The following is a 12,198-nucleotide window of genomic DNA, read 5'->3' on the forward strand; positions in this document are numbered from 1 at the left end:
CCCTGCCACCGCCTGCGCGCAGAGTCCGGCCGGGCGGCATCTCCGGCAACGGCTTCTCTCCGGGCTGCAGCGGGTCCTTGGGGCTGAGCCTACGAAACTCGCGCCGCCCCGCCCCCGACCACGCCCCCTCCCCCCCCTCCAGTGAGGCCAGCCGGGGCGGCGACCTGAACCGCTCGGAGAAACGCGAGGGAGGCTGCTGCGGGAACGGCCGTCCGCGCGCACCCGCTCACGCCCAGCCCAGCGCGGCACAGAAGCCGACGCCCGCCTCGTGGAGCCCGACGCCCTCACTCCGGGCAGCGGCTCTCCAGGGCCGGGCCGCGCGTGCGCCAGGCGGCCTCTCGCCACTGTCCCAACGGGGCCGGAAAGAGCAGCTGCGCCCCGGGCAACCAGGGACCCCCAGGATCCCAGCCTTGCCCGACGGGCCCGCGGCCGCGATGCCGGATGAGCTGACCGAGCCCGGGCGCGCCACACCGGCTCGCGCCTCCTCCTTCCTCATCGAGAACCTGCTAGCAGCCGAGGCCAAGGGCGCGGGGCGCTCAACCCAGGGCGATGGCGTCCGCGAGGAAGAGGAGGAGGACGACGACGACCCGGAGGACGAGGATCCGGAGCAGGCGCGACGACGACGACTACAGCGGCGGCGACAGCAGCGTGCGGGCATCGGGCCGGGCGGGGAGGCGAGGGCCCGGGCACTGGGCCTAGGGCCCCGGCCGCCTCCTGGGCCCGGCCCGCCCTTCGCGCTCGGCTGCGGAGGTGCAACGCGGTGGTACCCACGGGTGCACGGCGGCTACGGAGGTGGTCTGAGTCCTGACAGTGAGTGAGGTTGCGGGGGAAGGGGTGGGCAATGGTCAGGGCTCTGCTCCCTCCCTATGCATTCTTTTGGTGACTTCGGGCTTAGTGAGCTCCTAGTCTTCCTGTGTACTGGGGCCTGGGTGGTATGAGATCCCCTTGGAACGCCAGCATGGACAATTGTTGGAGACTGGGGATGGCACTGCATGTAGGAGGCTGCTAAGGCTAGGATTAGGCCCAAGAACACAAAATTTCAGAGAGGAGAGTGAAATAGGCCTCGGAAAGATGAGAGGGGGAAAGATAGTGTGTTTGGAGAAACAGTGAAGGTGAAAGAGAAGTAAAGGAAGAGGAAGGGTGGCAGAGGAGGGGAGACCGCGGGGGGTCAAGCACTAAAATAAAAGGGGGCAGAGCTGAGAGACCACAGCTATGGAGGCTGGATGGGAGGCCTTCTTCTATAGCAATTGCAACCCCAAAGTATCCTTTGCCATCCCTGCTGCAGTAAGACCATGGGCTGGGCCTGAGCCTGCTTTTGGGTCTTCTCAGGCCCAAAGGCTGAGGCTGGTAGGAGCCCACTCTGAAGGGTCCATCCCACCCCTCTCTTCTTTTCTTGCCCCTCCCCCTCTTTGGCCTTTGTTTCCTGCAGAGGGCTCAGAGAATGGGGGTGGGGGCTTCTCAGTCCCAGAACCCACTTACCCCTCTGGCCTGGACATCCTGACATCCTGACTCTGACTGCCTGTCTCCAGAGGGTCCGGACCTCACCTCTCTTAGGACCTGCTCATTAGAGAGCAACCCTTGAGACTAGAAGGGTATTTCAGCCTTCCTCACCCCAGCCCCTTTTGCCAGCCGGGCCCCTAAACACACAGACTTATAACTAAAGGGTGCCCACCCAGGCTCTGTGTATAAGCTTTGGGGTAGGAGGTGGCCTGGGGCCATTCTTTTCTATTAGGTACTCACCCGCTCCTGGTATGGAGTAGGACAAGTCTCCCTGCCCAGGTTTGGGATGCCTGCCTTCTTTACATAAGCTTAAACAGGGGAGCAGTAGTATCCAGTGAGGAGGCTCTTGCAGGGCGCGTTTTATTCTCCCCTTTAGTTGGACCATCCTCACCTGTAGTCCAATAGTCACCCCTGCCTTTTGCCTTATTTCGTGCGATGCGGGTTAGAGTTCTCTGTTCCTGTTGAGTCAAGCGAGCAGGTGAGACAGATTAGCACTTTATGGCAACTCATGGACAGACCTTCGTGAGTGTAGGGGCTTTGGATGCCTTTGTAGGACCTCCCCTATGGTCTGGCTGCATACACACCATCCTGCTAGGTGACATTGCATGGGCACTGAGAGGGATGCTTTCAAGGAAACCAAGCGGAGTTTAGCTGTAAGCACAAGTCCACTGTACCGAGGCATAACCAGGGCCAAAACCCACCTTGACCTCTGATCCATCGGTCAGGCAGAAGGACAGACCGGTCTGAATTGGTTTCATGGACCCAGACGTCTAGAGGAGAACTGGGAGCCCACGGGAACTTATTTAACCTGGTGACATCCCTTGTAAGCCCTGAATCTGGGACTTGGAGCATGAGCGCAGAGGTCCTCTGTGGGCAAGACCCCAAACAAGCATAGGAGATGGTTGGGGCAGGGTAGGGATGCTGTGATCGGTAGCCTTACTCCTTGGTCTCTTGGAGCACATTTTGCTGCTGCAGAGGGCCTGGTGTCTGGGTGTCTGAGGGTGTCTGGGTCAGGATTGTGCCCAATGTCACCCGGTGGGATTTCTCTGGGGAATGTGCATTTGTTTCTTCTAAGAGTTTTTTCCTTGATGTCTGCTCCACGTGTGTGATGGGGAGTTCACAGCCCCTGGCGGCTAGGTTGTATGTTAGTCTCTCTGTGTACATAACTTTGAAGGACAACATTTCTTTTGTCCCCGTCCTCTGCCAGCCTTTTGCGAGTTGGCGGTGTGGTGGGGGCTGAGGTAGAGCTGAGCCAGGGGCAGTCTCAGATGTCAGTTTGTCTTTTGAGTTAGCCTTTTTCTTTCGAGAATTTTCTCTGTCCTTCTCTGGGTGTGCGCTGCCACGTGTTTGCTGCAGCCCAGGACCTGGGCTTCATTTTTGGCCTCTGCTAATTTCCTGCCCTCACCCTTACCCGCTCCCCCGCCCCCGCAACCCCTACGCGGGAATGTTTCCCAGTTTGTAGCATTTGAGTGAGGAGGATTTGAAGGGAGGAAGCCAGTTTTAGTGACTCCTTCTAGGGCAGACCCTTAGAACCTACCACTATGCCCGTTTCTCCCCTGCAGCAAGCGACCGGGACTCTCCGGAGACCTGCGAGGAGATGGGCCGCGCAGAGAGCGCCTGGCCGCGGTGCCCCGGGCCAGGAACCGTTCCGCGGGAGGTGACGACGCAGGGCCCGGCGACCGGCGGGGAGGAGGCGGCGGAGTTGGCCGAGCCTCCGGCGGTGGCGGCGGCGGCGACAGGGGAGGCGCGCGGCGGCCGCAGGAAGAAGACGCGCACGGTCTTCTCGCGCAGCCAGGTCTTCCAGCTCGAGTCCACTTTCGATCTGAAGCGCTACCTGAGCAGCGCGGAGCGCGCGGGCCTCGCCGCCTCGCTGCAGCTCACCGAGACGCAGGTCAAAATCTGGTTTCAGAACCGCCGCAACAAGTGGAAGCGGCAGCTGGCAGCGGAGCTGGAGGCGGCCAGCCTGTCTCCGCCGGGCGCGCAGCGCCTGGTCCGCGTGCCGGTGATCTACCACGAGAGTCCCCCGGCCGCCGCGGGGCCCGCGCTGCCCTTCCCGCTGGCGCCGCCCGCACCCGCACCGCCGCCGCCGCTGCTTGGTTTCTCGGGTGCGCTTGCTTACCCGCTGGCCGCCTTCCCTGCCGCCGCCTCGGTTCCCTTCCTTCGCGCGCAGATGCCAGGGCTTGTGTGAGCCGGCACCCTCCATGTAGGAGGCGGTGCGGGGGAGTGGGGGAGGCGCCGCGCGCCTCGCAGCCCCTCGAGCGGCCGTCTCCGTGGGCAGCTGCTCCAGAGTGTACCGGACAGCGGCGGCAGCCGGGACTCGCAGCCAGCTGCAGGACTGGAGACCCGTTCCGATCGAAAGCCAGGGCGATGCGCTAGCTCTCGCCAGCACGGAGTGCTGCAGCAGAGGCCGGCTCCGAGTCAGCAAACGGACACTTGGAATGGGCTGGCCGAGGAACCACACGGCGACTGTCCCGAGGCATCCTGGCCCTAATTCAGATTGTCCTTTTCTCGGGAGGGATCTTGCAGGAACCCAGACATCAGGGGCCCCTTCCAAGGGACAGTACAGAGAGCTGCGGGCCTTGGGACAACTCATCTTGGGCCTCTTTTCCGAAGAGGGCTTCTCTCTTGGCGGCCTTGGTTCTCTTGGCTTGACAAGACTTTTTTTTTCTTTTTTCTGTGATAAATCTACTTCTTTGCATATGGAATAAAAAGGGACGTTTTCTTGATGGACTCGCAGCCGTGTGGTCGCTAGGGCAGAGCCACTTCTTGTAGCAGGCCTGAGTGTGTGGTACTTCCCTCCCAAACCTGGCTAGGGACTTTGGGAAGGCTGCTCCGGGGTAGGTGGGCAAGTCAGGCTGGAGACACCCTCCTGGTTTATGGTCCTAAATTTTACCCTGCTTGTGACTGAGAGGCCTAGCTACACTTCTGTGGAAGGCTTAGGGGGTCCAGGAGGAAGGAACAGAGATGGAAAGATGACTGTTGTAGGACTGAGACCAAAGGCATGGCAGATGAAGGTAGGGCTCTCTGGCCACCAACTTGGTCATGGGAGTTCATGAGGCTGTGTGGCCACTGCCCTTACCTGCACTTGGGACACACAGCAGGATGTGTGTCGAAATTCTTTGATCTGAAACAAAGCTCTGGCTCTTTAGCAGGGCACGGGGGTGCTTGCTCCTGCCTCCCCTGGTCATTGGTACCCTCTGTGTGCTCTCAGGGGAGGTTGCTTGAACAGTGTTGGACCACCTGGGTCACACATCTCCATTGCCCCCATACTGACTTGTTCCTGCCTACAGGTGTGGAGTGGTGCTTTATTTGGTGTGCTTTTGAACCGAATTGGGAGAGGACATTCCAAATTTGAAGGGATCTGGTCACTCCCAGAGGAAAACCTGTCTTCCTCCCTGCTCCACCCGAAAGCAGACACCCCACAGAGAAGATGTGCAGCCATCAGTCCACGTGGGCCAGGGGCGCCCAAGGTGGCGCCAGACAGCCTAGAAGAAGACAGGGGCCTGGGGGAGTCAGTCTGTCTTAGGAGTGAGTGAGTGTGTGTGTGTGTGTGTGTGTGTGTGTGTTTTCTTGACCCCACCCCATTACAAAGAGCGAGTTTCCAGTATGGAGACCTAGGTGGTGGTGCTCCATGGAGCACCTCTTCTATCTGCTGCTGCTTTCGTTCATATGCCCCGAGAATTCGCGTATTTTGAGATTCGTGTGGAAGGGACATTGGTCCTTGACCATCTTTGAGTCAGCCTTCCATATCAGTCAGCCAGTCAGAGTTTGGAGCCTGGGCATTCTTCCTCCTTGGGACACTCAGAACTGCTTTGCCATGAGTAAACCAGCTTTTGCAGGCTTTGTCTGGGAGAGACAATACACTTTGGTGAGTTTTACTTTTTTCAATGGAGTTCTCGAAAGCCTTGAACACCCGGTCAGCAGCCACACAGGCTACAGGCTGTCCCCAGACAGAATGGGCAGGTCTACCTCTCCCTCTCCTCCTCACCTTTCCACTGTGCCATCGCCAGACTTTGGTGCCCATGGCTTTGTGGCTGTTTTTGTTCTGTTCTCAGGATAAATGTCTGTCCATCCTGGAAAGGATCGGGTGCTCAGACACTAGCACAGCACAGGTTCCCACAAGCAGTGGGACTCTTTCCTGTATACACAAAGGGTGCTTCCCATGGCACCCCTCCATCCCTACACACCCCACACCCCAGTGGTCCAGGTGGAAATGCTGGCTCCACTGTCAAGGCCTCAGGGGGCTCAGGTCACTGCCCCCCTCACTTTTCAGCCCTTTCAAAATGCACAGATAAACCCAGGACGAGAAACTCATTGTGAGACCACCATTTTATTCCCATTTCTCTCCAATGTCTTGGGCTGAGATCACACACTGACCACAAGGTGTCTTCAGCCCAGCAAATGTGTCCTCATCAGAATGTCCTACCAAGACACAGTGAAATACCCTTGGAGAGTCACTTGCCACAAGGAGTCACAAGGGACAGTATCCTATGGGCACCTGCAGTAGAACCTTACTCCATCAATTGGGGAAGTGAGGGGTGTGTGCGTGCGTGCGTGCGTGCGTGCGTGCGTGCGTGATAATATATGTGTGTGTGTGTGTGTGTGTGTGTGTGTGTGTGTGTGTGTATTTTAGAATTAGCATCACTGGGCAGGAGAGCTTCCCACCTCCCTAATCATCTTGTAGCCTCCCATGGCGGTCTTAGGAACATGGTTTCTCCTAGAGCTAGGAACTGGACCCAGTGATGCAGGAGGAAGCTCCCCAACTAGTTCAGCTTGCCAGACTCAGGCAAGCTCGCCATGCCCCATAAGTATCCACCAGCTTTTGGGGTGCAGTGTAGGAAGGCAGCCCTAAGCAGAGAGACCTAATTCCAATTCAACAGGCAACACTCAAGTCCTGGAGGGTGCCAGGCCTGGCTGGGGGCCTTCGTGAGTCCGGGATCCTGGCATCGATTGCAGGCACACCTCCTCGCATTGACTGTTGCTGGCAGAAGATGAATGGTTTCGATCTGTCTCTGCCAGGTGAGCTTAACCTCTCACTGGTTTCTGGTCCATCCTCCTTCACAGCTAAGTGAGGTCCAGCTGCCATCACTCTGAACTGCAGAGGCTCCTGCTCATGAGATCCAAGTGGTCCACCTTAGTGGACCCTGCCTTACTGGCAAGAGGAGTCTCACGGCCAAGCCCTATTTTTGAGCCCCCAGTTTCCCCATCACAAGCCATTTGGCACATAACTCTCTTGATTCTGTATAAGAAACAAACAGTGTTCATGCTGGAGCAGGGCATGTGAGGTTCCCAGCCTGTCAGAGTGTCCTGAGTTTCTACCAGGAGTATGGAAGCAGCCCTAGGCTAGCTCGTTGGTCTAGGTCCTGGGCAGGGTGGGGTGGTGGCTCAGAGAGTAAGGACATCCAGGAAGACTCCTTCATGCTTTGTCCCAAATCAGAGCAAACAACAGTAGGCATGGGAACAATGAAGTCTTTCCGAGAACTGCACCCCTACCCTGACAGCTGCAGGAAAGCTGCAGGACAGACAACTCTCTCTCACACAATCACACATCCGATTGCTCAGGGAGGAAGCTCCCCAGAGCAGGGCTCTGCCCTCACCCAGAAAACAGCCCAGCTGGGTTGAGACCCAGGGGCTGGGCACTGGCCAGGTAAGCTAAGCCTTATTTTCTCTTTCTCTCTACAGCTGCCTTCTGTTGCCCAGCTCCCCTTCCCCAGCCCCCCAGCAACAAGGTAGAAAATGAAAGCAGTGCTTCGCTGTAGCCTGGACTCTGGGCCACCAGCCAGAGAGCAGCTCCTGCGGGTTCTCTAGGACTGGGCAGTCCAGTGCTGGAGAAGGAGGGAGGTCCCTTTGCTACAGTGAACTTGCTCAGCTACCAGAGCAGGCATTCATCAAAACGCTATAGAGAAAGGACTTGGGAGAATGGGGTCCCAGGAACTCTGCTAGTCAGCTAGCCTGGAACTGATTCCTGGGTGTCTGGTTGCCCTGGAAGGAAAAAGGAGAGGTGGCTGTCCTCACAGCATATGCTCACTCTCAGTTAGTTGCCCACAGGTTCCAGGACTGAGGGGAAATGGGGACAAGCTAGTGTGCTTCCTATGGGTTATTGGGGAAGCCAGGAAGAGCAGGGTTCCTGCAGGAGCTGGGTTTGTTTGGTTGGTTGTGTAGTGTTTTTTTTTTTATTATTATTATTATCATCGTAAAGGTGTTTGTAGGTATTATTACCCAGTCAGTTCAGTAAAACCAGAACAGAAAAACAAACAAAAAACAAAACAACAAGCCGGACGTGGTGGCACACGCCTTTAATCCCAGCACTCAGGAGGCAGAGGCAGGCGGATTTCTGAGTTCGAGGCCAGCCTGGTCTACAGAGTGAGTTCCAGGACAGCCAGGGCTATACAGAGAAACCCTGTCTCAAAAAACCAAACCAAAACAACAACAACAAAAAAAAAAAACAAAACAACAAAAGTATGTGTCCTGCCACCATACATCAAAGCTAGACTAAGAATTTGTTGGGACTATGTTTTTTAGTCAGACGGTTACCTTAAAAACAAAAACAAAAAATTAAAGTGCATTTAATTTTAAAGTAAATTGCATAAATTTGTAAATTTCTAAGTTTACCAATGAAATGATGTAATGTTGGTTTATCGAAAATACGCAGCAAAATTAAAAGGGGAATGGACTTGATTAGGAGTCCGTACTTGCGGAAGGTCCAGAGGCAGGCTTGAAAATAAACCTAAGTAAATCTGTTTAACCAGACCGTGGAAACGGGAGGATTTGTGCTTGGTGGGGAGCGGGGCGGGGCGGGGCGGGGAAAGGGTGACTTTCCACCCGAGAAGCTGCCGTATGTTCCAATTTTATTTTCACCCAATCTGAGTCTCACCTGGGTTCACTTAAAACTGCTTTTTAAAAGCTGTGCATCCTCGCGGCTAAGCTAGAACTTGACCGTTAAAGCTCACATACTTAGCTTTACAACTATTTTGGTCTCAAACGCCCCCCCCCTTCTCCCCACGCAGCTTTCCGGGGTTTCATCCCTCTCACACTGGTCACGGTGACCGCACCGGACTCTTCACCCGGGGTCCGGGCGCCTGAGAGAGGGCAAAAGGGCTTAAAGGTCGGGGCCTTGCAACACAGTGTGGGGTAGTGCCCTGCGGCCGCCTTTCTGGTCTGGGATCTAGGTCTTCTGTTTCTGGCGCACACGGGATCTGCGGCGCAGAATGCGGGAAGGAGGCTGGGGGCCCACAGGCGACACTCGCAAAGGGTGGATGGAGAAGGGCTGCATCCGGACCTCCGCGAAGCCCAGGGCCGGAGACCGCTAAGCAGACCAAGCACCTGCGGGCTCTGCGTGATCCGGGATGGCAGGGGCACCACCTCTGCGGGTCCGGACGCCTGCTAGCCATGGTTCTGCGCTCGCCCTGGAATGTCTCCCTTCCTCGCCCTCCGCCTGCTGGTTCTCTTGGTTCTCCCGGGACACAGCGACGTTATTCTCCCGCTCGACTCGCCCCAGTGGCCGCGATCCTTCTTCGCCGTGCGGGACGTGACTCCTTCCCTGCGACGGGCGCTCTGGTTTCTTGGCCCTGCCTCCCACTACGGGTCCCGGACTCAGCGCGCTTCGACCCACCCGGCTGAGGACACGGCTGCAGATCCCCTGTCAGCACCTTTCTGCCGGTGCCGCGAGGCCCTGTTTCGCCATCAGGTAGGAGTGAGAGACATGGGGGGTGGGGTGCGTACTGCGGAGCCCGGGATGAGACGCCGGCCCTCCTCCGGCCTTGCTGGGCTTAGGCGCTCCGGGCAGTCTCAAGGGACCCTGTGGCTCGCAGTCCCGCCCCGCCCCCGCGCCGGGTCCAGCCCCGCCCGGCCCGCGGCGCCCCTCCGATCCCGCCTAGGCCGCTCACCTGGCGTCTCGCAGTCTGCTGCGGTCTGCAGACCCTCCCCTCCGTCCTCACCTCTCGTCTCCTACCCACCTCACCCTGCGTGTCCTTACGCGGTATAGGTGCCCAGCGCCACATAGTAAAGGTTCCTTTCCGAGCCGAGGGCATGGGATGGAGGTGGGGACGCCGAGGTCCGGAAGGCATCGGGAATGAGGCGGGGGATACATGAACGCGGGTGCTGGTGGAGTCCAGGAAACGCTCGCCTTGGCCGAGGACAGAAGGTGGACCCACCTGGTGGGAGGAGCTCAGCCTGGTCCCCGGGCACAGACCTTCCCCAGCACACGGGGCGCAGGGGGAAGCTCACTACGCTCTGTGTCTTTCCTGGATCCCGGTGTCTGGGATGGGGCCCGCGCTTCTTACTGGTAGAGATACTCCCATCTTAAGACTGTGAGCCGAGCCTCACAGCTGTACCGTGCCCCCACCACATACAGGGGTGCTATCCTAGCTGTGTGTTCGAAAAATAATCAGTCCCAGTCTGACTCCAAGGCTCACGCATCTCGTGATCGGGGAGACGGTGGCAATGTTGGGATTTCTTTTCAACTGGGCAAATGAGGGGGCCAGAAGTAGGAGAGCCCACTGTCTCTCAAGATCCCCCACTCCTTCCAGAGAGTTCTCCACACCAGGGAGTAGGTCTGAGGGCCCTACACTGGAATTCATTCGTTTCCTTTTTAAAAGCTTGGAGACAGAAGCTAGAACTCACCCGGAGCCTAGCAGGGTTTCCTCAGACCTCCAGGCCGTGCAGACGGCAAACAATGACAAGCAAGCAAGCAGAATGATGCCATGTGCCCTTGGGGCTGACCGAAATTGGTTGTGGAGAAAAGACCTTAATCATTTTCCGGATCCGCTTTACCTCCTAAGGGCGGCTGTGAAGAACGGGAGGCTTGCCTCTGAGCATCCCTCCTCCCCAGAAATGTCCAGGCCCAATCTTACCTGGTCATTGTATGTACAAGTCCATTGTGGCCCCAAGACATGTCGCAGCCCACAGCCTTCCTCTTTTCTCTAGAAGGGAACAGTACTTTGGGCCAGCAAGAAGAAGGGCTTTTGGGGACAGAGAGGATGGAATGGGGAAGCTGTTCAAATCTTGAAGAAGCTCATTCTCTTCTGGGGCCTCTATTCACCCACCTTAATATCATGGGACCTACCTGGTGGAGCCATGTGCCCAGGCTCTGGTCTAGGGCCTGAGCCTTGCCTTTACTGTGGGATTCGATGTCCCTCATAGCAACATAGGACTAGTTGGGAGAGCATTGTGCCCCTAAGCCTGGGGTCTTGCGCTCAGAGCGGGCTCTGCATAGGTTTGGGTATCTCTGTATCCAACTCTGCCCAAACATGGAGGAGTAGAAGCCAGTGTCTGAGGGAATCTGAGGTTCCAAAATGTCCAGCTGAGGAGCCACTGTCACTTCCCCAGTAGCTCTTTCATCCCTCATCCAGTGTCAGAACTCTCATCTGTTTCTTTAGAACCTCACTCTTGGCTTCGCCCCTTGAGGTCACTGTACCCACCTGATGTTGGCTTCACCCCACCGAGGTCACTGTTCCTACACAACATAAATGGCTCTCGAAGCTTGACAACCACAGCGCCTTTACATCTAGATTTGGATTGAGTTTTCTTTCTGAAATTTCTAAAATCCATTTCCCCCAAATGGGCAGGAGCCTCGCATGCTCGGCGGCCCGCGTCCCCCCACCCCCCAGCGGCCTGGCCGCATTGATCCCACGCCTTACAGCACATCACATTAGCCTAATGGTTTCTCTGATGATTCAACTTCTTTTCCTTAAGAGCCGCCCCTCGGCCCTCCACCCTCCGCCGCGCCGAGGACCTCGCCCCTGGGACCCGCAGCCCGCGGGGAGGCGACGCGCTCCGGAGCCGGCGAGGCGCGCAGGGCGGCGGGATGTACCCAGTGGTCCGCGGGGAACTTGGCGCTCACCTTAGACTAGATCTTCAGAGGCTTCCGGAGTCAGACCCTCGAACCTTCCGACTCAGACGAGAGAAGAGCCAGGCAGCTCCGAAGCACAGCGACCGCTTGGGCCCCTGCGCTGGGACACGGACCTATCCTTTGGCCCTTCTGCCGGGGCAAGCAGGGCCCAGGCCCGCTGGCCTCCCCGGCCGCTAGCCAATCGGTTCTGCACGGCCCCAGCTGCGCGCAGAGAAGCGGTGTTCGTTATAGAAAATTAAACACGCGCGCGCACACGCGCGCGCACACACACACACACAGAAGGGGCTTTCCAAATTCAGTCACCCACGGATAGCTGAGTTTTTTCCTTTTTCTTTATCTTCTTTAAATGTTGTTTGTTTGTTTGTTTGTTTGTTGCCTCGAATTGAGAGAGAGATCCATGTGTCTCTAGTCTGTTGAGAGTAAAGGTTTGCCACCACCAATCCTGGCTGAGTTTGTTTTGTTTTTAACATATTCTTAGTTTTTGCAGGGCTGGCGATGAAATCCAAGGCTTCAAGTAGGCTTCAAGCCTGAACGTTCACTAACCTATTCATTGGTTTGTTTGCAAATAGGAAATGTATTGTCGGAGCAGAAAAATTAAAGGTGTGATCAAGCATTCTGGAAGAAAAGCTCTCTTCAGGCTTCCAAGATGAAAACTCACTCCAGACAGACAAGTCTGCTTAATATTGTTGTTATTATTATTATTTTTGAGATAAGATCTGCCTTGTAACTAACTCAAGCTGGCTTCCAGCTCCTGGCCCTTCTAACCTCACTCACCTCCTAAATGCTAGCTTTATAGACCCCACCAGAGGCTTACAAGCCCTGAAGTTCTCAAGAGTATGGAATCCACT

At 56.7% G+C, this 12,198-nt stretch overlaps 1 protein-coding gene and 1 long non-coding RNA gene across 3 annotated transcripts; one reads left to right on the forward strand and one right to left on the reverse strand.

Moving 5' to 3' along the window:
- The first annotated feature begins 362 nt into the window (after positions 1 to 362).
- Hmx1 (H6 family homeobox 1) lies at positions 363 to 11,783 on the forward strand. 2 transcript variants are annotated; one of them, XM_029477059.1, is made up of 2 exons: positions 363 to 810; positions 11,194 to 11,783. In XM_029477059.1, the coding sequence occupies exons 1-2, from the start codon at positions 435 to 437 to the stop codon at positions 11,349 to 11,351; spliced, it is 534 nt and encodes a 177-aa protein (XP_029332919.1). In that variant the 5' UTR covers positions 363 to 434; the 3' UTR covers positions 11,352 to 11,783. The 2 variants fall into 2 exon arrangements, with proteins under 2 accessions (XP_029332919.1, XP_021019390.1); XM_021163731.2 differs by lacking the exon at positions 11,194 to 11,783 and adding an exon at positions 3,063 to 4,224.
- On the reverse strand, positions 10,149 to 11,402 carry LOC110295066. The gene is made up of 3 exons (XR_003836675.1): positions 11,342 to 11,402; positions 10,353 to 10,421; positions 10,149 to 10,216 (listed from the first exon to the last, which is right to left on the reverse strand). It is a non-coding gene; the product is annotated as an uncharacterized LOC110295066 (long non-coding RNA).
- Positions 11,784 to 12,198: the final 415 nt, after the last annotated feature.

The sequence above is a fragment of the Mus caroli genome, chromosome 5 (assembly GCF_900094665.2).
Source record: "Mus caroli chromosome 5, CAROLI_EIJ_v1.1, whole genome shotgun sequence".
NCBI classification, from domain to species: Eukaryota; Metazoa; Chordata; class Mammalia; order Rodentia; family Muridae; genus Mus; species Mus caroli.

Coding starts and splice junctions, on each gene's coding strand:
- Hmx1 (XM_021163731.2), top strand. CDS start 435: ATGCCGGATGAGCTGACCGAGCCCGGGCGCGCCACACCGGCTCGCGCC. Junction 811..3,062: donor AGGTGGTCTGAGTCCTGACA/GTGAGTGAGGTT, acceptor TCTCCCCTGCAG/CAAGCGACCGGGACTCTCCG.